Source organism: Melospiza melodia, chromosome 8, assembly GCF_035770615.1.
Source record: "Melospiza melodia melodia isolate bMelMel2 chromosome 8, bMelMel2.pri, whole genome shotgun sequence".
Taxonomy (NCBI): Eukaryota; Metazoa; Chordata; class Aves; order Passeriformes; family Passerellidae; genus Melospiza; species Melospiza melodia.
Window position 1 is genome coordinate 36,383,792 of NC_086201.1, and position 27,053 is coordinate 36,410,844.

Below are 27,053 nucleotides of genomic sequence, written 5' to 3' on the forward strand. Positions count from 1 at the left end.
TTCCACGTTTTACCGCAATACCGTCTACACGGCACGGATCGCAGTTGCTGCGGCCACTGGGGATGGGGGGGGAATCAGGAACCCGATCCCAATTCCCGATTCCCAATCCCGATCCCGGCGGGGCCGCGGGCTGGGGGCCAACATGGCGGCCCCTGTCCCGCCCCCTGGTCGCCATGGCGACGGGCCGCGCGCCACGGGGCGTGGCCGGGGGCGCGCGGGGCGGGGTCCGATTGGTCCCCCTTCCCCCGCGCGGCTATAAATAACCCGCGCCCGCTGATTGGCCGCGAGGAAAAAATGGTTGCACCACGTGACTCCCCATCTAAAAAAAATTCCAAGATGGCGGAACCCGTCACGGGCTGAGTCCGTCGGTGGCGCGCTCCGCGCCTGGGGAGCCATCGCCGCGCAGCGTCCCCGCCGCGCCCACCGTCCAGGTCAGTACGCGGGGCTCCGTCGCCGCCGAGCCGCGCCGCCTCCGCCGTCGCGCTCGGGCTGCCCGCGGCGCGGGCCCTTTAAGGCCGCTCGCCTCCCCGCCCGGCGGGCTGGCGGCGCGGCGGGGCCGCTCCCGGGGGCCGCTGGTCGCCGCTGCGCCGCGGCCGTGGGAGGGGGAGGTGACGGGCAGCTGGCGCGGCCAATCACAGGCGCCCGCGCGCTGGTGGCGGGCGGATTTGAGCCGCGCGGCGCCCCAGGCCGCGCGCTGATTGGGCGGCGCGCCGGGCGGGGCGGGGCCGCCGCGCGCCATCGGCCCGGCCCGGCCCGGGCGCGGCGGGCGGGGTGGGCGGGGCGCGGGGGGCGTGACGGGCAGCGCCGCCGCCCACTCAGCGCGCGGGACCCGGTTTTTTGTGAATGGGGCGGGCGGGGCCGCCGCCGCCTGCAGCCCCGCCCCCCCGCGCGCTCGCCCCGCCCCTCCCGGGCGGCCGCGGCTCCGCCTCGTCCCCCCGGCGGCGGCGGCGCTCGGTCCGTGCGGGGCGAGGCGAGGCGATGCGGGCAGCGGTGAGTGACCGGCGGGGCAGGCGAGCGAGCGGCGGGCCGCGGGCAGCGCCGCACGGGGGCCCGGCCCCGCGGCTCGGCGGGGCGGGCGCGGCCCTGCGGCGGGGGCGACGCCCGCGGCGGGGCCCTGCGGCGCCCGAGCGGGCCGCGGCCCGGGGTCGGTTCTTCCATCCTGTCCCCCCGCGCGTCCTTCCCTCGTCCTCATGCCGCGAATAACGCGCGACTTGCGGAAAGTTTGCGTCCGGGGCTGCCGGGCTCGGGCCCCGCGGCGCTCGGCTCCTCCTGCAAGAAAAGCCCCAAAATGGCTTTTTCTGTGCCCGGGAGGAGCAAACCGGGGTGCTGCTCTCGGGGAGCCCGGCCGTGGCAATCCCGGCTCCCAGGCCCAGCGCTGCAGCCTCGCGGGCAGAGCTCCGGTTTTTGGGGGGTTCCAGGGGGGACACACCACGTGCGGCTCGGTGAAACCGGGAGGCTCGGCTTGCTCGGGGCGAAACGAAGCAGAAAGAGGCGAGCTCCGGGGCTGGCGAGAGGGAGGGAGGGAGGTGTTGCCCGGCAGCCGCGTGTGGGTTTTGCTGCAGGGATTTATCAGGGGAAAGATGCTGCGCGCTGCCCCCAAAAAACGCTGCCCGCCGGGGTGTCGGTGACAGCTCGGCGGGGCTGATGGATTTACATAACAATAAATTGGACGCTGTCAGTGCTGGGCAGCGGCTGGAGGGGAAGGGAACCTGCCCTCGCCTCGAAGCACTTGCGTAATTGTGCTGTGCGCCCACTCCGCGGCAGGGGAAGGCGCTGGGTTTTTGGGGGTTTTGCCTGTCGATAAATTGTTTTGGCGTAAATCGCTGACGGCCCGTACCGGGAGGATTTCGCGTTCCAGCCTTGCCTCATGTTCCGGGCTGGGTTACAGCTCCGCGAACGCTCGCAAGGAGTGGGGATGTGTGTCGGGAAGGTGTGGGTGGATGGAGGGTGTGAAAATGCCTTGTAAAAGCCTGGCGTGGACGGGGCGTGCGGCGGGGCTGTGGCTCCCTGCCGTCCTGCCGCTTCTCTCCCGCCAGGCACCTCCTTTTCCCACAGCCGCATCCCCTTGTGCTCGCAGCGCTGCTCGGAGGCCGGGGAGATGGAGCAAGCGCTGCTCTGGACCACGGCGAGCGAGTAATCCCCCTGGCCAAAGCGTTTGGATTTGCTGGTATTGCGCCCTGTCAATAAATGGGACCCGCGCTGCGTTTATTCCCTGCCCTCAAAGTGCTCCCCGCTCGCTGCCAAATCTACCTGGAGTTAATTATCCGAATCGTGCTTTTTTTTTTTTCCCTTCTCGTTTGTTGTTGTTGTCGTTGCAACGGCAACATTTTTAAAAGCTAAGGAGCTCTGAAGTTTATATAATAATCTGGTTCTTGGCCGGGTTTCCTGGTGGGGTGTTTTTTTTTTTCTCTGTGCGTGTGTGTAATGCGGTCGGTCGCGGCGCTGAGTTTTAATGGTTTCTGATGTTTCCAGCACCGCTGTTGAGAGTTCTCAGCCTAAAAAGCCGCCGCCGTCGCTCGGCAGCCCTCGCTGGGAAGAGTTGAGGGCATTTGAATTAAAGAAAGCTCAGCTGCTTGTATACAAATATACAGCAATTACAAGGCAACAAAGTTATTGCAGAACCCTGCTGTCGCCATGGCAACACGCTCACTCAATTACATTTGGAAATGTAAAATGCCACCCAGTTAGAGTAAGTTTTAGTGGCTGCAGATTTTCTGGGTAAAGTGAAATGTGGAAGATGCAGCTTTCCAGGATTCTCTGCTTTTTTTTTTTTTCCCCTCCGTCCTTTTTAGCGTGCGCATCTGACAGATTCCCGGTGTTGGTATTAAGCTGTGCCCTTGGTGGTCTAAACTTAGGGGAAAAAAATATCCTTAAATCTTCACAATTTTAACTTTGCCACCCTGTTTTTATGTTTGTTTGTTTGTTTTGCTTCAGGAGTTAGCTTTATTAAGGAGACAGATTAGAGAAAGCATTTTGGAAATCAGCTCAGAGCACCAGAAGAATTTTGTCGTTTGCTCCGTGGGATGGAGGCGTGGAAGGAAGGCATGGAAAGCTTGTGCACCCTTGGGAGGAGATGTCTGGTGGGCAGCCTGTGTCTGTGTGCTGCCACCTCCTAAAATCTGCTAAATGGACTGTCCTAAAGCAGAGGAGAGCTGCCAGGTGTGAGTTACTAGGTTCTTGAGAAGCCCAGGGAGTTTCCAGGGTGGAGGAGACACAGGTCCTGGTGTAGGATGCCTGCGGCCTCCATAGTGGAAGTTAGTTTCACTTTCTTGCTTGCCTTTAATGGTGAATCACCAGGAAAATAAAGAAAGGCCAGGTTGGATAGGGCTTGGAGCAGCCTGGGATAGGGGAAGGTGTCTCTGCCCATAGCAGGGGGGTGGAACTGGGTGGCCTTTAAGTCCCTTTTCACCCAAACCATTCCAAGAGTAGATGAAAACAGCAAGGATAGTTTCTTGCTTAATCTTGCCTGTGCTTATGTTTCACAGGCAATGTCCCAGTAATGCAGAAAAGGTAAAAAACAGCAGTGCAGTAACAGTAGGAAAAGGTAAATACAAGAATAGGGGGTTTTTCTTAAACTGGTAGTGATGTGTTTAGAGACACCTGGGGATTGATGAACTCCTGAGGAAGTTACCTGGTGGCAGGACCTGATAGGAGGTATTTAGGTAGGTGCAGATGGCAGTGGCTTGTCTTGCAGAAACATGTTTTGCCCAAATCTTTAAGGGCTTGAACTCCAGACTGCCTCCTGAGCCCTTGGAGCATCTGGCCTGGGAAGGTTTGCCCGTCCCGTGGACCTGTGTTAGCTGAGGGATGATTTCTGGGGGAGGCTTTGCCCAGCTTGTCAGGTTGTTGTGCTTTCAGCAGCAGCCTTGTGGTTTGCCCACTCCTGGAGAGCAGAGTGACTGCAGCCCCCGTGGGCAGTGCCTGTGCTTCTCCTGGCCATACAATCATGGAATGGTTTGGGTTGGAAGGGACCTTGGAGCCCATCCATGGCAGGGACACGTTCCTCTGTCCCAGGCTGCTCCAAGCCCTGTCCAGCCTTGCCTTGGGCACTGCCAGGGGTCCAGGGGCAGCCACAGCTGCTCTGGAACCCTGTGCCAGGGCTGCTCACCCTCCCAGGGGAGATTGCTTCCTCCCATGGGCAGTGGAGCTGCCTGTTTGTAGCCTGCTGAAAATCTGGAGTTGAGTCTTCAACCTTAAACCCGTGGGGCTGCAGGGGTGAGGAGCAGGACTTGTTCAAAACAAAGGTTAAAGTTGCCTGTGGGTTTAGCTCAGTTTGCTCTTTTTATCTCTCTTTCAAATGCTTTCTGCTTTCTGGGGAGTAGAAACTTTTTAAAGCCAGCTGAAGGTGTATCTGTGATCCAGAAACTTGCTGCAGTGTACCTGGAGCTCGTCCTCGAGGTTCATTTGCAGGTTTCAAATCAGGGGAAGCTGCAGACTGTCTGTACCTGGAGTGCCCAAACACCTTGCAAACCAAGTGTTGAGGCTGACTTGCCCATAAATACATAAGATGGGATAAATCAAATATTTCAGGAGTTTTCCTTCATCTTCCAGGTTCCCTTTGTGCTGGTATGCCGCGCTGTGCCTCTGTAGGGTCCCTGTAACCAGCTGTCCCCATGTGCTGTGGGCTAAGTGATGCTCCCTTCAGGCTTTGAGAACTTGAGTGCTCCCTGCCCAGCTGTGCCAGCTTAACCTTGGGTTAAAACACTTCTTTGGTGTCCTCCTCCTTGGCATTGTGTATTTGTATTTATATGTAAAGCAAATATGAACCCCCAGCTCTTGGGACTGTATTTCACTGGTCTTGTACCCGTGGTTGAGTATGCACAAAGGAGTTTATTTGCTCAGTGGGATCTGTTGCTGGCCTGTTTCAAATGGCAGAGCTTGTCCCAAACCACAAGGAAATATTAATTGAACATTTTATTGGGGCACTGGTAATGACATTTGTTAAATATTTGCCAAGTATTCTTCTTGCTGGCTTCTTCAGTGGTGTCACATTCTACTTCACTGCTCTGCCAGTTCACCTTTAGCTTGTTTCCAGTTTTCCCATCGCTTTTCCATCCTCTTTTTCAATCCTGCTAACAAGTCTACATGGGTTTAGATTTTATCAGAGTCCTGCTGGAACCCCTTGAGCTTGTGCTTTTGTAAGGATGTGTTTCAGTGGGCAGAGAAGCCAATGGGATTTGTGCTGTCACTGAGTTTACAATTGCATTTCAGTTTTGAGCCCCCTTCCATTTACCTTTGCTTCCAGCTTCCCCAGTCCAAGCATGCCAATGCTCCACTGCCATGCAAGGAAACAGAGCAGTGCAAGGTTCCCCTCACTTGCTGAGCTTGGGGAAAAAAAACAAAAAAAAACATAAAAATGTGTGTTTGCCTCAAATAGCTGAAGCTGACAAACAGCAGAAACACTAATGCTGTCTGCTTTAATGATTAGAAATATGGCAGTATTGGTAACCAGTAAAAGGGGGAAACAGTCTTTTAATCTTTTAAAATACTAAAGTAAAAGCTGTGTATGGTGGGGGAGGAAATAGCTGTTAGCGTTTTGGGTCGATGTAGGTTGTCTCAAATATATAATATATATTTTTTTTAGATGTATTTGAGGCAATCTAAATCACCCCACAATGTCTATATATATATATGAATATATATAAAAATAAACAAATAAATAAATATGTATTTTTTAGATGTATTTGACGCAACCTAAATCACCCCAAAATGCCTATATATATAGAATATATAAAAATATAAATATATAAAAATAAATAAATAAATTTTTATATGTATTTGAGGCAATCTAAATCGCCCCAAAATGCCTATATTTAAATATGAATATATATAAATATATAAATAAACAAATAATTTTTAGTATGTTTTTGAGGCAACCTAAATTGCCCCCCAATGCCTATATATATGAATATATATAAATATAAATATATAGAAATAAATATATGTATATTTTTAATATGTTTTTGAGGCAACCTAAATCACCCCAAAATGCCTATATATATTGAATATAAATATATAAAAATAAATAAATTTTTATATGCATTTGAGGCAATCTAAGTCGCCCCAAAATGCCTATATATATATATATGAATATATATAAATACATAAATAAACAAATAATTTTTAGTATGTATTTGAGGCAACCTAAATTGCCCCGCAATGCCTATATATATCTATGAATATATATAAATACATAAATAAACAAATAATTTTAATATGTTTTTGAGGCAACCTAAATCACCCCAAGATGCCTATATATATGAATATATATAAATATATATAAATTACCAAACAAATATATATATATGTATATATATATATGTGTGTGTGTGTGTGTGTGTGTGTGTGTGTATATATATATATATATTTATTTATTTATTTATATAGCCTATATTGGATCTTTGGATGAGGGAACTCCTCAGAGCCCTCCTGTAATTAATGCCACTTGCATTTTGATTGTGTTATGCACAAGGCCCAAGTGGGCCAGGTTTACTTTCTCCTGCAGTGGACCGTGTTGATAAGGCAATATATAACAGATGATTCATGAAAGTGCTGCTTGTCATTGCCAGGGCTGCTTGAATAGCGAGCAGATTTTGGGCAATGCTTCTTCACCGGAAAGATTTGGGCAGTTTAAACTGAGAGGAGGAGGAGGAGGAGAGAAAAATCTGCGCTGTATTTCTGGCTGTCTTAAAGGAGCTGCCTCAGAGCGTTTAGGAGAAGTTGGTGCGGGGAGAATGGGTGAAATAAAGGGGGGTAGAGGAGCAGGAAAGCACACGGAGGTTGCATAATGATGTTGAAAAAGGGAACAATTAGAAAAGGGCTGTAAAATCTCTTGGAAAGCTTCTGTGGTTTTCCCTTTGCAAGGAATTGCAGCTTGGCCTTCCCCTCTGAAAATTCAGGCGTTCGTTACTGGGCACGTCTTGATCAGGTCCATGTTTTTCAGCTCATTTTGTGCTGGATATTACCTCAGAGAAGTTTGATTAAAATGTGCCTCCAAGAGCAGAGGAATGTGAGTTGGCTCGTGGGCCTGGACACACTCAGCCCTCTGCCCCCCTCATCAGTGGCTGAACCTTTGTTCATCACACAAGCAGCATTTAAACACCAAAAAGCTGCAATTTGAAAACTGGATCTTTGGCTCATGAGAATCCTTTTTTAGTTTGGCCAAAATTAGGTTATCTTAATTTAGTTTGGTTTTCTAATAACAAGCCAGTTATTTCATCTATCTGTGTATCTACTGGAAGAAGAATTGTGTTTCAGGGGGTTTATTTTCTGCCATCACAGGATAAAATAACACTCAAGGGCTGAGCATCCCAGCCTGGGTTTTGGCAGCACAGCAGTGTGTTGTTTTAAATGTCTTTTTAAGCGTGTCACTCCTTCATTCCGGGGAGCAGTGACATCCAGCTGAACTGAACTCCATGTATCTTTCATGAGCAGTGAAAAACCCTGATATTTCACACGTAGGAAATAATTCACTTTATTAATTTTTTTTCTGGAGAAGTGGTGCTTTAATGAGGTGTCTGTCAGCGAGACTTAATTACAGTTAAATTCTGGGAGCATTAGTACACTGTGTCTTGTTCCCTGTGAAATGAACTTCCATTTGTCACGTGAGCATTGGTTTGCTGATAGAATTTGTGTTAACTCCACTTGGAGGAATAGCAGTTACTCATAACTGGGCTGTCACATCCTTCTCCTGCCTGGATTTTCCCGATGTGCTCCAGGAACAGCTTATGTTGCTTTTGCTCAGGGAAAATCACGCTCAGGTTGGTTTTGGGGTCGTGTTGACAAAATTTCTTCTCCAAGAAAAGGGTCCTCAAAATTTCACCTCCAAGAAAAGGGTCTTCAATGTGAGCCTGAAATAAGGAATTCATCCTAGTGTGTGTGCTGTTCCCAAGAGATTTTCAGGAGTGTTTTTCAAGGCATTTGGAAGGTTACATTTCCCCCCCATGGGAGCTACAGTTACCTAGTTCTTGTTACTGCTTGTGGTGGATTCTGGTAAAATCCTCAATGCAGGTGGTTCTCCTGGAGAGCCAAAAACATGGATGCCTTTTACTGCAGGTCCATGTGCGTGTGGAATGGTGAGGTTTGCTTCTCTGCTCAAATAATGTGCGCAAGAGTGAGGAAAAATTGCATTTTTCGCACCTTTATAACAACGTTATGGTGCAGTTTGAATGTGGTTTGTGCTGCTGGAGCATCTTCAGGGGCAGGGAAGGAAACAGACCTGGCTGGGTTAATGGCTGGACTCGATGGTCCTAGAGGTTTTTTCCTACCTTAATAATTCCATGAATGTGGGCAGGGTCTCTGCTGGGTTGTCTTTGCTCCCTGTGCAAAGCACTTCTTCCTCACTACCTGATGCATGGGAAAAAAAATGAATAAAATAAATTACTCTCCATGTGGATGCTGTTGTGCATTTCTCCTAACCATGACAGATTTCCTGTTTGAGTCAAATAGGCTTTGGTTGGGAGGAAATGTTCTTTACTTATTTATTTCCACAAGTGATACCTGCTGTCAGATCCTGGTGGAGGCTGAAGGATGCATTTGAGTCAGGACTGCCTCTCACAAGATATTGACCTGGAAGCATGATCAAAGGAGGAGGGAGAGGACTAGAAAGGAGTATTTATTCTGATTGTACATGGTAGGTACCTGCTGCTTCCTTGGGGGCTGTGTTTGCTTCTCCTTGTCAGGCTTTTCTTCATCCCCTTGCTCATCCCTCTTCAGCCTCGGATGGAAGCTTTGAGGATGGGCTTAATCATAACAGTGAATGAAATATTTAACATTAGGCAAAACACTTCCTGCTTGAAGCTTTGCAAAAACCACCAGCTTGTGACAGGGAAAAGCAGTCTGAGGCTTTGGGTTATAAATTATCAAACCTGCAGAAAAGCTGGAGACTTCTGGGTCAGTGGGCAAAAAGGCTTGATGTGATTTCAGGGCACAGTGTGGCTCTGTCACTGGCTGCTTTGTGCCTTGGAGAAGATGGCCTTGTCATGGCAGTCTTGTTCTGTGAGCTGTTGAGAGTTGAAAAGACTTTTACTGTGCAATTTTCCGAGCCACCCCTGCAGATTTTGGGTGGATTTACACAGATTACACGGTTTTGTTCCTCTCAGTTGCTGTGTCTGGGTGTCACTTACTGCTGTTGCCTCTGCCAGGTTGTGTTCTGTCAACAGAAAAAGCTGATGGTGATACCTGCTGGATTTGATTCCCTTATTCTATAATTGCACTGAAACAACAAGGCATAGTCAAAAGGAGGCAAGTATTAGTGTTTAGAACATGGAAACCACCTCTGGCTCCTGAAAGCTGATGATAAAGCTGGGCAGGAGCCTCACTTTGTACACTGGGGCACTTCTCCTTGTCTGTGTTGGTGGATAAGGGCTCGATCCAGCACCTGGTGAATCCAGCAGGGATCTCCCCTTTGCCTTGAGCTGGCTGTGAGCAGTGACCCCAAACTGCAGACATTCATGGGCACCTGCAAGGGGCAAGCTCTGGGTTCTCTGTCCGGACATTTGGGGTGGACATCAGGAGGAATTTCCTCCCTGAAAGAGCTGTGGAAGGAGCTGCCCAGGCAGTGGCAGAGTCACCGTCCCTTGTGCCACTGGTGTGTGCAGCTGGGAGAGTCCCCAGGGAGCGACACCAGCCTCGAGTGGCCACCAAAGCCCCCCGAGCGTCCTGCTGTCAGCTGACAGCCTCAGAGCCACAGCTGAATTCTGTTTGGCGCTGAAAGTGTGCTGCTTCTGGGCTTTGCTCTAAAAATGCTGGGCTAAAAATAAACTGCTGTGCAGGGATGCTGGAAGCAGGGGAGCAAATGGAGAACTTGAGCGCAGAACAACAGAAGGCTTGGCTGGCTGCAGGGATGGGATCCTGGGGCAGCAGCCAGGCCAAGGCAGGTCAATTCTTCTGCCCAGGGGAATGAATGATTCCCTCCCTGGGAAGGGGAGGAGGAAGTGAGGGAGCTGAGAGTGGCAGGTAGACATTGAACTCTTGTGGCTGCCCCACTTCAAAGGGAGCGGGCCATAAAAGCCCCAGCAGCGGTTGGGTGAGGAAAATTGCACCTCAGATATGAAATCCTGCCCTGCAACAGCCCAGCCAGGCTGGCCCCGTGCAGGTGCTCTCAGAAACGGGAGTTTGGGCTGCTCAGACAGTGCAGCAAAAAAAAAACCCACTCGTGTTTAATGGGGTGTTCAGCTCATTTAAAATGGCAGCAAACCTGAGCTGGGCAGGAGTGAGAGCATCTCCTTGCAGCAGGCTTGTCACCCTCCTGGGACAGGGATTCCCATGCCTGCATCTTCCCAAGTGCCGCTATGAATGACATTCCCTACATTCTTTCCTTAGCTGGAAGGAGCTGATCAGGCCCCGAGGAGGTTGGGAGTCATGCTGGAAGCTCAGAGATAGCTCAGGCTTCACCTCTTGGCATCTCTCTTCCCTCTTCCTGAGGGTATTCCTGGAGTGGGATGCCCCAGTCCAAGGAGCTGGATATGGATATTTAGTCCTCCTTGCTGCCTTTTTGCTCCAGTAGGAAAAATCTTCAGTGCCTGCATTTGCTGGTGGAATGTCTAAGAGGAGCAGCTTAGGCTGTATTTAAATAAATAAAAAAAAAAAGGCAGCATATTTTTGGCAATAATTTAGACTTTTGCTGTAAACTGTCTACATTCCCTGGGGGATGAGGTCTCCTTTTGAGAAAATCTGTTCTGGATTCAGCATGTTTGACAATTTCTTTGTGTGACTACCTTCAGGTTTTTGTTTTGGTGGGGTAAATGAGCACAATAATGTGTGTGTGCTTCTAAGTGCTCAGCTTGGGGGGTTTATTTCTAATTTTTTTTTCTTTAAAATATCAAAGCCCTCTCTTCAGGATACCAGGACTGACAAGGTTTGCGTTCCAGTATTGCAACACAAGGTGTTCTCTGTTTCAGACTGTAAATATTTATCTCTTGTCAAAGCAGAGCAGTTACTATTGGGAACTGATCTGGCATGTGAAAAGGTTTTCCTTAAGGAATTTGTTTCCTTTTATTTACAGTGTTATCGTATATTTAAATTCCAGGGCCTCAGCATATAGCTCTGAGGCTCCTTCCCAGCACTGGCAGCTACAATGGGAATGATGGGGATGGGAATAAGGGAGTTCTGAGCACAGGCTGGAGCCAGAGCATGGCTGTGTGTCCTGGTATTCTCCTGCAGGGCAGTGCTGGGGCTGGCTGTGATGGATGGAAGGGGCACGGGCTGAGCTCAGCTCTTCCCTCTTCTCCTGGATCAGCCCCTCTCAGCCCTGTCCGCGTCTCTGCTCTCCTCCTGCCAGCAATCCTGCTTTGTCATAACCTTCCTGCTGCTCTGGGAGCCCTCTCCAGCCACCTCCTGTTGGATGGCTCTCTGCTGTGCTTGCCACAGGTCTGGGGATGGTCCTGACGCCTCCCTGCAGGTCCTGCTCCTGGATGGAGCCTGCTCTCATCTCCCTGCAGCGCCTGGCGTGGCTGGGGAAATCGTTCCTGTTGTGTTGTGCCACACGTGGGAGGCTTATTCAGCCTGCACAGGTCTGGGGTTTATTTTTTTTTACATCTCCCCAGCTTCTGTACATGCTTGTTTTTTGATGCTGGTGGTTGCTTGACGTTCTGGGTAGTCTTGCCTGTGTGCTGGGGGCTGGGAGGAGCAGCCAAGGGCTGCAGGCTGTGCTGTTTTCCCTCTCTCAGGGAACGGCCTCATGCAGTGGAATGGGTGATTGAGGCTGGGCTCAGCCCCTGCCGTGGCAGGGCAGAGCTGCTTTTGCTTTTGTTTAGCAACGTGCAAAATGCATACCTCAGACCAGAGCCAGCGCTGGCCTTTGAGCTCATCTCGCTGATTCAGAGCTGGTAGGCAGATAAAATGGAGTGAAAATAAGAAATGCTTTCTTTGCCTCTGGTGTTTGAATATACAGCTATTTGTTTCACACGTATAGATATCCATGAGAACAAATCATGGCTGTATTTAATGTTTTCATGCATCTGTGTTTCTGCCTGGTGTGTCTGTCCAAACCCCAAGGACAACAGATGGATGTCCAGGGAATGCCTTTATCATCGCTATCAGGTCACATCAGCTTCAGTCCTTGCTCTGTAATCTGTCTCCAGGGATGCACACTCAATACACCCTTTCTTTTTCTCCTCCCTGACACCTCGTGTGAAATTTGCAGTTTGTGGCTTCGGGGCAGCAAGCCCTGTTGTGGTTTGGGGAAGGGTTTGTGACTGGGACTGGATGGATGCAGCTTTTCCAGGCTTTATGTGGAGGTTTTTTAACAGCACTTCCAAATCACACTGCTAAAAGGTAAATGGCCAAAGTTATTCATAAACACTGTGATAGTCAGAGTGGAGACTGAATAGAAAGCTTTGTTCAGGATTTCCTGGAGTGAGAAGTGAAGCTGTCTTGGTCAAAGGGAGCTGCTCTGTGTGGATTCAGTGCCGGCCTTATCTCTCTTGTTTAATGTGATATATTTGAGCAGAATCAAAGTTGGTTCTGAGTGTTACTGGCAGAAATGGCAGCCTATTTGCATATTTACTGGCTTCTGGGAGCCTAGATATGTCAGCAGCCTCTGCTCCTTTTCACTCGATCTTATCTCCCCATTCCATTTCAGGAAAGAATTCCTGCAATCTCCTTGCCCCCGCCCCAGCCCTGAAGTGTGCTTTGCATGCCGAGTGCTCTGAGCTCATGGGACTCTGTTTGCTCTGCCGTGGCCCTGCCGTTTGCCTGGATGTAAAGCTGGTGCTGAAGTGTGGATGTTCAGCTGCCTGACATCCCGAGGAGGTGTTGGACTGTGCACGGTTTCCCTCGGGAAGGGGCTGGAGGTGCCTGCAGGCATTGCCTGTCAGGTCATTTTTCCCCCTCTGCTGTAATGTAGCTTATTAGTCATTATGTTCATAGAAACACAGAATCGTTTAGGTGGAAAAGTTCTGTGAGATCATCAAATCCAACAGTTTCCCCAGCACTGCCATTAACCCATGTCCTAAGTGCCACATCCACGTGGCTTTTAAACCCCAGGGATGGGGAGTCCACCACTGCTCAAGGACTGACAACTCTCTCCACGCAGAAATGTTTCTAAATATCCAACATTAACTCCCCCATCAACAACCTGAGGCTGTTTCCTCCTGTCCTGTCACTTGTTACCAGGGGGAAAAGACCAACCCCAGCTCCTGTCAGGTACAAGATGGATCCACACTAAGGCTTACACACAGAGTCTTTGGATTTGTGTTGTTTTCCCCTTGTATTCTTTCCCGTTCATTTCTTTCAGAGTATCCCAAGCAGCAGGTGGTGAGGTGGATGAGGTGAGAGGAGATTTCTGCAGAGCTTTGGTGACTAATGGCAGCTTATCTTGAAAGCCCAGCAATTCCTCTTGCTGCAGAAGCTGGAGCTGTTAGCCAGAATTTCCAGGAGGAGGTTTAGGAGCATGCAAAGGTGCAAAACCCCAAGCTCCAGGAAAGGCCCCGAAGGTTGGGCTTTGATGTTTTTAAGGGCTGAAGAGGGACAAAAGCAGGTGGAAATTACTTTGCTTCATTCCCACCCCGAAAGAGGAGGCAGTGGCAGGGAGGAGTGTTCTGTCTGTGCTGGTTGGTGTGAAAAGCCATAAAGGGCTTGGAGGTGTTGGTGGATGAGAAGCTCAGCAGGACCCAGCAGAGTACTCTGCAGCCCAGAAGTCCCAAACCCCCAAACCCTGGGCTGCATCCAAAGAGCTGTGACCAGCAGGGAAGGGAGGATTCTGCCCTTTCAGGTGAGACCCAACCTGCAGAGCTGCCCCAGCCCTGGGGCCTCCCAGGGAGGAGCTGGAGCTGCTGGAGAGAGCCCAGAGGAGGCTCCAGAGATGCTCCAAGGGCTGAAGCCAGGCTGGGAGAGCTGGGGGTGCTCACCTGGAGAGGAGAAGGCTCCAGGGAGAGCTCAGAGCCCCTAAAGGGGCTCCAGGAGAGCTGGAGAGAGACTGGGGACAGGGGATGGAGGGACAGGACACAGGGAATGGCTCCCAGTGCCAGAGGGCAGGGCTGGATGGGATATTGGGAATTGGGAATTGTTCCCTGGCAGGGTGGGCAGGCCCTGGCATTGCCCAGAGCAGCTGTGGCTGCCCCTGGATCCCTGGCAGTGCCCAAGGCCAGGTTGGATGGGGCTTGGAGCCACCTGGGATAATGGAAGGTGTCCCTACCATGGCATGGGGTGAGATGGGATGGGCTTTAAGGTCCTTTCCAACCCAAACCCTAATTTAGGGCTCTAAGGCTTCCTTAGAGTTGAACTCCCTTTCTGACTGGTGACTGGCAGCATTGTGAAATCCACCTTAAAAAGCCCCCATGGCAGGTGCTGTGTCAGTCCTTGAAATATGTCCAACCTTTTTATGGCTCTACAGTCCAGTTTTCTTATTGGCAAGAACAATTCCAGTTTGCCTTGCTGTGTTCACATCCAACAGGCAAAATGGGCCATATAAAATGTAAATCCTAAAGTAAATGGAGCTCTTCCTTCACACTGAGTTCAAGAACCTGGAAAGTGATTTCCCAAAAGTTTGCTGGCCTTTGTCAAGGTAACCTGCAGGTACTTCTTTAAAGGGTTTTGCTCCTCTTTGGTTTTGATGGTGTTATAAACCAGATAAATATATAATAAACAGCCTGAAACCTCCTGGAGCTTGAGAGGTGCCAGTTGCTCCTTCCTTGGCTTTCTTGCTTGTCAGCTTTTAAGACTGCAATATTTGCCTGAAGATTGTAGTTTTCATTAAAGGGTGATGCTGGTCATGAGAAATGTAATCCTGTTCAGAGAAATGTAACCCTGTAGAGCAGAGGAACTGACAGGTTTGTGGTGACTTAACTTGGTTTCCTATCCTGGCTGTGGATGTGGTTGGAAAATGTTAAATTGTGCTTTTAAACTGGAAATGGTGGAACCCCCGTGAATATAAAACTAAATATTTATTTCAGCTTCCTGCCCCTTCAGTTATCAGCAGTCTGGGGCTTGGGAGTCTCAGCAGCTTTGGCAGAGGGGCCAGAACTGAGCAGAGTGCCCAGGACTGCCCTGTGAGCATCCTTGAGGTATCCTGTCAGTGGTTACAGGTTTTCCTAACAAATGAAAGTAAATTATATTGCACTTTACAGGCAAAGCTGTAAATTCTTCCTTTGGTGCATTATCCTTCATGCTTGTATGTAAAATTTGGATTTAGGTAAAGATCCTTTGAGTAAGATACACAAGACATTTTTATTGGCTGTAGGAAAACAGGCCCTTTAAAAGGAGAAATGGCAGAGTGGGGTTTGGATGAGATGGCCTTTCCAAGCCAAACCATTCTGGGATTCCATGATTCCATTGGGACTGGGGTCTGGCTGCTTGGGAAGGGGCAGTGTTTTGGTATCATTATTGGCATTCAGTGCCAATGATACCAAATAACACCAGTAATAATGACACCCACTAATACCAATAACTCAGTGCCAGACAGGAGGGGTAAAACATGCAGAAATGTAAACTTTGGAGCCTGTGATAAGGTCCCAGAGCTTTTGTGGGTGAGGATGTGCTGTGCCAATGAGCTGGGCACCAGCCAGGGTGGAGGGTGCCCACCTGAGCTCTGCCCACATTCCTGCACTGTGGGATGGGAAGCTCAGCCTGGGAATGGGGGGAAGCACAGAGTTATGGGATACAGGGGGACAGCAGTGGCATGGTATGTCCTCAAACAAAATAGTGCTTCTGGAGGTGGGCAGTGTTGGAGGAGTAACTGAGGCGTGGAAAAATGTAATAAACACTGAGTTGAAGTGGCTCCTCTGGAGAGAGAGTGACTGACTGGATGGAGCTCTGTGAGCAGGGGTGGAGAGGGGCTGTCTTGGTTTGGAGAGACAGGAGTCTGCTGAGGAAGGCAGGAGTCTCCCCTGAAATGGAGAATGCAAACCCTCCCCACCCCTCCCAATTGATATGAATCTTAAATTAAGAGGCTCTCAGGCAAAAATATGGGAGCAGGAAAGAACAGTTCTTTAATAGGGAAGAAAATAAAAGGATAAAATAAACAATGCAGTACACCAGAACAACAGTGACAGAGTCAGAACCCAGCCTGACACCCTGTGGGTCAGGCTGTTGGTGGCAGTCCCATTGGAAATGTGGCTGCAGCCCTCCTGCAGTGTCAGGGGTGGTTCTGTTGGAGCAGGGGGATCTGTAGAGAAGGATGTATTGTTCCTGTGAAGATCCAGTGGAAGGAGAGGCAGCTGCTGTTCCTCTGGGAATCCCGTGGAGAAAGCCGTGCTGGTGTCTCACAAACCTCTGGATTATATCTGGGTAGCAATGCTTGGCTCCTCCCTCTGGGCTCACATCTCCCAATGGGATGTTCTAGTTCTTATCAGCCATGCAGTGACATTCAATAGTCTGTTATCAGCAGTGTCCCCTCCCGAGGGAGGTGTGAATGTGGTCACTCAAAGAAAGAGATAAAGCAAACTGCCCACTTGACAAAGGTGATCTGCCACACAGATGGGAATGGAAAACATCTTGCCTTGCAGTCTTCAGCAGGGACCCACCCCTGGCTCGTGCTGGGGCCGCCAGGTGATCCCGGGCAGCCTCTGGAGCAGGGGACAGTGCAGGGGAGCTCTGCATGGCACCGTGAGGCTCCTGGCTGGTTGGGTGTGCTGGCAGAGGCTGTGCTGCAGGTGAGATCTGTGCCTGTGTCACTGTTTTACGGCAGAGGGCTGAGTGTCCACTGCACGGTGATGCAACGTGTTTGTGGAGACCTTGGGGCCATGTATCTTTCTTTCTTTCCCAGAGCATGGCAAAGGTCAGCACTGCCAAAGCCACGGGGGCAGTAGGTGGGAATGGCAGCCAGGTTAACACGGGGCACTGCAGAGCAGTGCGAAGCTTCTGGATCCAAGTGGCCCTTCCAGAAAAGGACTTGAGGAAATGGAAATGTCTCGACAGACCAAAGAACTGCACAAGTTGCGTGGCAGGCTTGCTTGAGTGTTCAGGCCAAATTATTTTCTCTTGGTAATCAGATAGCATTCAATTAAAACAAAAGAAAAAAGAGAGAGAGAGAGAGAACTAGGCTGACCTTAAACAATGTTTGTTCTTTAAAAAAAAGTCAATATTCTTTTTCCAAGTTAATGAAAGTAATTAACAGTGATTGATGACACATGTACTCAGCTATTTTATGCTGGGAGACCAGATGGGTTATGCACAGCTAGTGACCAGTAATTCTGATTCTTTGTCAGAAGGAACAAGAAGTTCAGATGTGGCTGGAACGGCTCAAGTATGTGAAGAGAAAAGGTAAATGTTTTTCTCTGTGCCTTTGCCTACCTGAGGAGCTGAAAAACGACCCCAGTAAAGAATTGCTTTCAGCCAGTGAGGTGAGCTCCCTATCTGCTGGCCACACAGCCTCTTCCTGCCACTGAAAATGTTGTTGGGGGGGATTCTGGTTAAAAATAATGTGGAATTATGGAATTACAGAAGGGTTTGGGTCAGAAGGGACCTGAAAGACCATCTAGTTCCACCCCCTTGCCACAGGCAGGGCTGCCCCTCACTGGTTCAGGTTCCAACCTGGCCTCAAATATTCCATTTTTAATCACTTCTCAGTCAGGCATGTGAAAGGAGTTTTGATTTTTCTGTTCCTGAGTCGTGTGTGTGCAGTGAGGGTGACCTGCAGGCAGGGATGAAGAAACAGGATAAACTCCCAGTCTGCATTCACCTTCTGTCGAGCACCACTTCCAGCTACCTGATTTGGACTCCTTCAAACGTGGAAACAGTAGGATGAGGGAAAGACATGGAATTGGGGGAGAAGAGGGCCTCAGCAAAAGCCAAGGCAGGAGGTTTTTATAGGTGGCTGTGCCCAATTGGAGCTGCCTCCTGCGAGGCTCCGGTAGCAGCTGGAACAGGCTCCCGAGGCAGACTTTTATCCTTTCTCCCTCCCACGCGGATCCATCTGTGAGACTGCTTGTTCTTGCTGCTCTTGCTGAGAAACTGGATTGAGCTCAGAAGCATCCTGCTCCTTCAGACCCTCTGCCAGAGTCTCGCTAGTCAAGGAGGGCTCTGTATTCCTGCACGTTCGCACAGTCCCAGGTTTCAGGCGGGCGGTTCTGAATCTGCAGCTCGTCCTGCTCCACTCCAAAAAAAATAATTTCTAAGCTGTTGGTCACTTTAACCTGGGGTGAGCACGAGGTGGTATTTCCAGATTTGCTCAGGATTTTTTGTTCAGAGTTTTGGGTGATGCTTGGGAGGGTTTAGGTTCACTCCTCATGCACTTGGTTGTTCCCAAAGTGGTTTTGCTTCTCTGTGTGTTTGGGATACCTACAGTGGTTCCAATATCAATTCTTGTTGAGGTCTAAAAACTGCTGAGAGATCTTCCCAGGAGTATTGCTGTGAAATCTGTGGAAGCAGAAATTGTGTGGATACTCCTGTGTGTTTCCAGCAAAGAAGGAGAAAGGGCAGTTGGGTGGTTTTGGTTGTCCACCAGATTATTTTTCTTTCTAGGCTGTGGAGGCACCTTTGGTATTCAGAGCAGCTGTCAGTGCTGGTCAGGGTGGTGATTTGCAAAAGTGTCTGTGCAAGGTACCACGAGGGATTTCCTCAGTTTGGTCAGGAAAATACTGCCAGGGCCACACTCAATAATGTCAATTTTCTGTTAATTTAACATAGAAATGGGCAAAGGGTGTTTTCACTTTCACCAAGATACCATGTTTTCAGTTTGGGCTGGTGTCTCAGTGCTCGGACTTCCACCAGAGATCAGTCTGAGCACCTGACTTTGAGACACAACAGAAAAGAGCTTGGGAAAAGCAGCTTTACTCAGGGAATCTGTGTGATTCCCTGGAAACCAGCTGTGGAGCGTTCCGTGACTATGAGAAGCAGAAGGCTGGGAAATTGGTAGAAAACATTTTCCTCGATGATTTTTGTAGGCAATTTCTGTTACATGTAATTAGATTAATTATTTCCACCTAGGTTTTCCACCCTTCCATAGCTGTGGATTAGTTCCATGTTAATAAAGCAGCTCATAATTAGTTAATAAGTTGATAGTGTGGCTGTTCGTTTCGTTTCTGACGGTGACTTCAGCGCAGGTGTAGCACTGCTTGTATTGCAGGGACTTGTTTGGGGAAGAGTGGCAGGATTGCTGGTGGAAGAGTGGCAGGATTGCTGGTGGAAGAGTGGCAGGATTGCTGGTGGAATAGTGGCAGGATTGCTCCCAGGGGCTGTCCAGGAAGGCACTGCAGCTCCTGGGTGAACTGGGGAAGTTGGTTAGTCCTGGAATTTGGCACACACACACACTAAAATCGAACATGTAGGACCAACATGCCCAGAGATGGGATCCCTGCTGGTGTCCCCACACAGAACCTGTCAGGAGGCCGCAGTGTTTGGTGTGAGCAGCAGATTTTCCCCGTGTGTGTGAGCTGGAGAGTGGAAGTTCCAGGGAGAGGCAGAAGCACAGTGTTTGTTCAGCTCTGGGCTGTCATGTGAGAGCCTCTTGTGATGGCTGGCTGGGAAAAGCCAGCATTTGCTAAACAAATGCACTGGGGCTGATTCCTTGAAGTGTTCCTGAGCTGCTCTGGGTGTTTGAATCACCGTGCTGAGCTTTTGATCTCACATGCAGGCACCTCTGTGCTGCTGCTGCAGGGAAACCATGTGTTTGGCCAGGATGGGATGTCCGGGCAGAGAGGGCTGGACTGGTCAGTCTGGATCCTCCTTGCCGGGGCATGTTTGTACCTGGTGTTCCCTTGGAGAGGAGCTCCTGGTAACAGCTCCTCTCGGTTGGGTTTCCTCTTTAAAAATTGTCATTTCCACAGCTCTAACTTCAGTGAAGGCTTCAGTGCTCTCGCACTGCTTGTGCTCCCTGTCCCCCTTCCATGAAGATTCCTGAGTTTTGTGTCAACACTTCCACTTGCCAGTATTTCCCTTCACTTGCTGGGTGCAGGTGTGGAAACTGGAAAGAATCTTGATATGTGATATCAGTGCAATATAGGAAGTTTTACAGAGCAAAAATTACACTTTGGGAGATGGGGCTGTCACGTCTGTGTGGGACAGTGCGGGGCTGAGTTGGTTTGGTGACTCGAGGTTGGTGTTAAAATGAGATTTGAGCACATTTTAAGGGACATTTTAGGATTTTAAGGTTTTTTTAAGGTCTTTAAAAGTTCCTCGTTGCCACGTTCCCCAGCAGCCTCCAAGAGGATGTACTTTGGGAGGCCTTTCACAACAGGACATGCCCATGGTGACACTTCTTGTCTCGTGGGTGTCCTGGCCCCGTGCACTTGCTGTTTGTCATCTTCCATAACAAATTTGTCCATTTGCTTTTAGAATTCAGGAAAACTTTTGGTTTTTCCAGCACCTTGAGTCAGTTTCTCAGTGCAGCTAAGGAGGAGCAGGTAAATACAGAGAGCACACGTCAAATTGTGCTTTTTCCAAATTGTGGACCCTTTCCTTCCTCCTGGGTCAACTCAGCTTCTCACCCAGCAAAAGCAGGGGAAAAAGTTCTGCCTCTGACAGAAGTAGATGGAAAGCTGAATGATCAGTGATTTGTCTGCGTTAATCATGATTCTACATCACTGTGATATCTTTAAGTCACCTCTATCTGGGCTGCAGGTTTATTATAATCTGCTTCACTTGCGTGAGCAATTTGTACCACACCTCTGATGGTTTTCTTGCCCTTTTGAAACTCTTACACTGCTGCTTGGAAAAGGAAGGGGAATGTCCAGATCTGCACAAAATCCACGTGGTTTTGGAGGAACTGGGCTAACACAGCACCAAATTCGCTTCTTTATTTTCAATTTTCATTATTCCATGGTAATCCAGTTGCTTTTCTGACAGTAGATTTTACAGTGTCACCTGCTTATTCTCACCGTGTATGTTTAGAGAGAAAACTGCTTAGAGACTCCAGACTCTTTGAGGACGGTCTCTGATGGTATTTGAAGTTTGCGAATACATTTCCTGGAAGAGGTGGGAAAACAGCGCTTGTGGGCAGTGCTTGTGCAAGCTGCTCTCCTGGGGTGGATGCAGGGCAGCTGTATTCTGCTGGAGAAGCAGGGGTTGAGGGGCAGATGCAGTGCAGCTGTATTCTGCTGGAGAAGCAGGGGTTGAGGGCATGTTGTCCTGGGTGTCCTGGGGACTGCTGCCACTCCTTTTGTCACCTTGCAAAGTGGCGGCTGGGAGATGGAGGTCCCTGGAGGGGAGGTGAGCTCAGGAGGCTGTTCCACACTGGCTCTGCTCTGAATGAAGCAGCCTGGCCTGGTGGAAGGTGTCCCTGCCCATGCCAGGGGTTGGGAGTGAGCTGGGCTTGGAGGTCCCTTCCAGCCCAAGCTGTTCCACCTCCCCGTATAAAGACACAGCAAATCTCCCTGTGGTCACAGTGAATTGTTTCCAGGCACTTCTGAGCCTCTTCCTTCCCTGCTCTTTCCGTGTGTGGATCCTGCATTGGCAGTATTTTATAAACAAACCCTGGGAAGCAAAGGCAGCTTTCCCCCGCTCTGGTTAAAGTGCAGGATCTGTTGTCAAAGGAGAGCTTGAATCGACCGAGCTCTGAGAGAGGCTGTGCCTCCCTTCAGCTCGGTGTGCTTGTGTAAACCAAGGGCTGTTTGCCTCTAAACCCAGCCAGGAAGGTAATTTTGGGGGAAAAAAATAACAATCTCGTTGGAATTGATCTGTGCCAGGCAGGAGGATCGACGGTGGCGCCTTTTTGAAGGGAGCGGTGGTGGTGCTTCCATGGGTGCAGCACCCATGGTGGTGGGTGTGGAGCTTTTGGAGAGCAAACCCCAGGGTGCTGGGTGCTGCTGGAGCAGAGGCAGGATGTGGAATGCCTTTGTTCCACCAGGGATGCTGGCAGCAGTGCTGCTGTGTCAGAGAGAGCCGGGCACCAGAGCTCCTGGTCCCCGGTAACCCGGCTGACTCAGCCTGCAAGCCCAGCCCCAGGCCGAGATTCTTATCAGGGCTGGAGAGCAGTGAAAGCTCTGAAAAATGGAGCTCTGTAAATAAAGTCCTGTGGTGGCTGTCGTTAGTGGTTGCTGCACATCCAGACTTGTGATGGCACAGAGGCACATCTGGAAGGGGCTGGGAGGAGGAAGGTGAATGTTCGTGCTGCCACAGCATCACAGAACCATAAGGGCTTGGAAGGGACCTTAGACATCACCTTGTTCCACCCCCTGCACCTTCCACTATCCCAGGCTGCTCCAGCCAGGTCTTGAGCAGTGCCAGGGATGCATCCACAAGCTCCCTGGGCGAGCTGTGCCAGTGTCTCACCACCCTCACAGTAAAACATTCTTCCAAATACCTAAACTCCCACTCTTTCCAGTGTGAACCCATTATTCCTTGTGCCCTCACTGCAGTTCCTGGTGCAGAGTCCCTCTTCAGCTTCCTCAGAGCCCCCTTCAGACGATGGAATGTTGCTTTGAGGTAACCAACCACGCAACCTGCTCTTCTCCAGGCTGGACAGCCCCAGCTTTCTCTGTAGGGGAGCTGCTCCAGGCCTTCTGTCAACAAATCAGTCTTGGGGCAGAACTGTAAAAAAAATAAAAGGAAAAAAGCTTTCTGTTGGGGTAAGAGAAGATCTGAAATGACTTTAAACCCAGGAAAGACGCCTTGCCAGGCTTGGTGGTTTGCTGAGGCTCCCAAGCAGGTAGAAATGAGGTGCTTTGCCCCTCAGTCTGTCCTGCAGGAACAGAGGCTTGTTTGGGGCTGTGACAAGGAGGTGACAGCACTCTCAGACCGTGGCCACCCTTTGATCCAGGGATACTTTGATGGTACAGCTGCTGATGCACCAAGCCGCGTGGTTTTAGGGAGCCTGTGCTCTCAGGTGTGCCCTGCTAGAAGCAGGCTGAAACAAAAAGGCATCAAATGGCTCCTTGTGCTCATGAGATTTTTAAACATCCAGCAGTGACCAGACTCTGAAAATTCTCCTGCAAGGCAGGAAGCTTGATGATGCCAGTGCTGGTTAAATGCTGTTTGCCAAACCAGTTCTGCTGGTGCCACCCCTGCCCTGTCCGTGGCCGCTCTCCCGAGCCCTTCCTTTGCTCAGTGCCCAGGGATGTGCCAGCCCTGGCACGGTCCCTGTGGCCCTGCCAGCCCTGGCACTGTCCCTGTGGCCCTGCTTGCTGTCTGCCAGGCCAGTTCCCGTGGCCAGCAGGTGATCCTGGGGCTCACGGCACGCTCTGCCTGGCTGTGCCCATCTCCGCTGCTGCCGGAGCCTGAGGCGCACCCCAAAAACCCAGCTCAGAACCTTTTGGTGCACCCCAAAATGCAGCAGGGAGCTGTGCTGCGCCCCAGGGGTGCCTCCTGTGTGTGGGGTGGCAGTGGCAGATGGCCCTGAGCCAGTGCCTGCCCGTGCCTCTGGAATGATGCTCGGCGTGGACTCGCTGTTCCTCGGGACAGAGGTGATCGCCCTTGTCCTGGCAGGCACTGGAGCACAAGTTAAATAAACTCGGGTTTGTTTTTCTTTTTAATCTTATTTTTTTTTTTCCCCCTAAACGAGATAATTTGCTTGGAAAAGCCTCTAGACCTCCCAATACCCGAGGCACAGGGAGAGACAGCGTTTCACTCCTTTTAATTTAAGGGGTGTTTTCTTTGAGATGGTGGCAAAAGGACAAATTTACAGAATTTTTGCAGGTGGAGGCCTGGCATTGGTCTGCACGGAGATCAGTGCAAGGGCCACCTGAAAATTAAACTTCTGGGGCAGGTAATTTAAGACAGGACTGCTGTGTCCTGGAGAGAATTATGGAATCACAGAGTGATTGGAAGGGACCTTACAACCCAACAACCCATCTCATTCCACCCCCTGCCATGGGCAGGGACACCTCCCACTGTCCCAGGCTGCTCCAAACCCCTGGCCTTGAACTCTTCCAGGGATGGGGCAGAAGTAGGAATGGATTAAACTGATGATGCTGTATTATGGTTTTGGTGCTATTCATTCAGTCCAGTTTCTTTGGGAAACTTTCACTGTTCATTCTTGTGCTGGGAAAATGAGGACAGGGAGATCTGGTAGCTCCACTCCAAATCCTTCGTGTCTACAGCTGAGATGGCTTATGCTCCAGCAGTACCTGCTGGTTTTAATGAAAATAAATTATGTTAGTATCTTGCTAATGCCTGGTCTAAGCTGACCCAGCTCTGTTTAACAGGATGTGCTGATTAATGGGACTGGAACATCTTGAACATTGGGGATGGCAGAGACCTGCAGGGATTGGAAATGACATTTAAGTCATTTTTCTCTCGGGTTTGACGCGTAACATGGAACGCGTTCCAGGTCTCTAAGAATGCAAGATGGGCAGAGAGGAACTTGGAGAGTGGTGATGCTGAGACACTTGGGCTGCAGAGAAACAGCCAATTAAAGGGGGTTTTTAATGAAGCACAGCAAGGAAGGCAAAGTTACATCAGGGAAGTAACTTTAGAAAGCCCATCCCGAGCCACTGTGTCGGTGACTGAAAGTCTCAGACCTGGTTTTGCTTCTTGGAAAGGAGCTCTCAGGTGTGAGCATGCTAGGAGCTCTTCCAGGAACAGCCAGCAGTGCCTGGAATGCCGTGTCACGGTGGCCAGAGGGTCCTTGTGCAAGGCAGCAGCAGTCCCCATGGCAGCACCCCACCCAGCAGTGCTGCAGGGCACCACTCCTTGGGAGCTGCTGCCAGGGCAGTTTGGGGTGAGCAGAGTCAGCTGGATGCGTGGGGAAGGGCTGGAGCTGGCTGCTGCCAGCAGGGTGACCTCACCCCAGCGCTGGGAGATGCCTGGCCGGGCAGGAGGAGCCTCCCCATGGTACCCAGGAGGGCTGGGCTGCTGGTTTTGTGGTGTTTTATGGTGTACAGAAGGGAAGTCACCTGTGGCAGGGGGATGCTCTGCGTGGAGGGCACAGCTGGGTTCAGTCTGGGTCAGGGGTGTTGGCTGGGAGCTCGTGCAGTGGCACAGCACGGTCCCTGGGACAGCCTGTCTGTAAAACTGGGATGCTCAGGAACCCCAGAATGGTTTGGGTGAAGGGAACCTCAAAGCCCATCCCATTCCACCCCTGCCATGGGCAGGGACACCTCCCACTATCCCAGGTTTCTCCAAGGCCGGTGCAACCAACCTGGCCTTGGACACTTGCAAGGATGAGAAATACTGGATGTCACTTGGTATAGTGCCAAAACCCCCCTGACTGCCCCCAAAACTGAACTTGAGCAAGATCCTTTGGTCTGAAGGTGGCTGGTTAGGTCAGCATGGGCCTCAGGGGGGTTTTCTCCAAACCAGGGCATCTCCTGCTTCTGTATTTCCATGTTTTGGGGGTTGGGGCCAGGGGTTGCTGACCCTGTGGGTGATTTCCCCTCTGTTCTCTCTCCCTCCCTCTGCTACACAGCTTCCAAATAATTGGGAATGGTGGATTTTTTCCCCCCCCTGGGGCAGTATGGAGCTGCTTCTTAGTAATCTGCTGGAGGCTTGGCTAGAGTGGGAGTGGAATTGATTGTGTGGGTTTTTTTTCCTTCCTGCTCCAAGACCACTTCTTGGCACTGAGGAATTTTTCTTTAGACTTCTTTGGGGAACAGATGCGTGAAGTACAGTTACCACTCATACATATGGCTTTTAAAATATGGAAGCTGTTGGACTGAAGTGGCTTCATATGGTGCTGTTGGAGGATGAGAATTAACATGGAATTTTGGGTTTCTGAGACGTGAATGTGTCGTTGGAAAGTTGTTTAATTGTTTTTTTTGCAAAAATAATGTTAAGTATTAATTTGCATCTTTATGGTTATTAATCAAAGTAACGTTTACAACTCTGAAAATGACTCTCTCTGCAGCCCTTAATGCCTAAAATAACATTGTAATTTAATCTCAGGGATAAATAGGTTATATAATGTACAATTTAAATGGCTGTTAATCTTCATTTGCTAACGCAGACATCTTTTTCTTTAATTGCAGGTTCCCATTTTAAAAGCTATTGGAAGACACTCTGCCACCCTCTTGGATTACTTCCCATACGACTCAGCATGTCACTGTGCCCTGGATTTTACAAGGTGGCCATGATTTAATCCCCACTTCCCACTCCTATGTATTGGTGAAGCACTGGAGCTCTTTTGAGCTGCTGCTACTCCCGTGGCAGCTGATCTGTCTGCAATCCCTTCTCCCAAGGACTAGACATTGCCAGCAATGAGCTCCCAAAGCCATCCAGGTAAGGGCAAGGCCACTTGGAGTCCCAGCAGCGACCCCAAAACACAGTTTGGTGCATGAACACACCTTTTAATGGTGCTGGAATGCTCATCCAGGCCCCCTCCCTCCCTTTCCTGCTCCATCTGATTCCTGGTGGGAAGGTGCAAAGTGCTGTTGGTGCTACCAAGAGTCACAAGGGAAGTTTTACTGTTTCAGACTTCTGATTGTTGTAGAATTTGGGTTTCTAATGGTTGCATCAGTGAAAATAGGTATTTTCTGAGTCGTTAACCAGATATTTAATTTGTTAAATCCCTGCTGATGAGCCCTAATGATATGGAGTGTACTTCCAAGGAATGGGCATGGTTCTGCTGCTGCCTTTATTGATATTTAAGAAACCTGTTGGACTTTTTAACAGGAAGGAATAGTTTTGCTAGAACAAAAGTCAATTGATCCACCTCAATGCTGTCTGGGGGATTATCCCTAATGTGTCTTGTAAATTGAGGCATGATTCATCACTACCAAATTGTGCATTTCTGTCTATCGGGAGGATCTGTAGCTGCTCAGTTACCTGCTTTCCAGCTTAAAGGTGCCTCACACATTTGTTTTTAGGGAGTCTGGGGCAACTTTTGTGTTAGTTAGAGCTTTGTGAGAGGAATTTTAATTGTGCTTGGGCTGTGTCAGTTTATGGTAGAGAACTGACTGCTGGGAAGCAAATAATCCAACAACAACAAGGCACGTGGAAGGACTTATTTCACTCTGCCTCTGAGAGATTACTCTGTGACTTCAGTTTAATCAGGTTGAGGTTAACAATTAAGGCTGAAGTGCTAAAAGCCACAGAGCAGCCCCAAAGATTTAAGGGGGAAGAAATCCTGCAATAAATAGGGGTGCTGGAGTCTACAGGCAGCAGGGGGAGATCTGACCTTCTCCTCCCAACTGAAATGAGTTTATGAGTCTCTAAAATCATCAGAATGATCAAAAAGACAAAAAACAGACCTGGCCTCTGCTTCCATATTATAGCAGTGTTAGATGATGGAATTTGTTGGT

The 27,053-nt window shown here is 49.9% G+C and overlaps 1 protein-coding gene across 2 annotated transcripts in view; it reads left to right on the plus strand.

Annotated features, from left to right (window-relative positions):
• The first annotated feature begins 344 nt into the window (after positions 1–344).
• Positions 345–27,053, plus strand: part of HDAC4 (histone deacetylase 4) — a 186,305-nt gene continuing 159,596 nt past the window's right edge. Inside the window, exons 1-2 of one of the 2 annotated variants that reach the window (XM_063162701.1) lie at positions 345–431; positions 25,782–26,031. In XM_063162701.1, the coding sequence (XP_063018771.1) occupies positions 26,010–26,031 (22 nt within the window). In that variant the 5' untranslated portion in view covers positions 345–431; positions 25,782–26,009. Of the gene's footprint in view, positions 432–915; positions 991–25,781; positions 26,032–27,053 lie in introns of those variants that run through there. The other variant, XM_063162702.1, reaches the window with a different exon arrangement.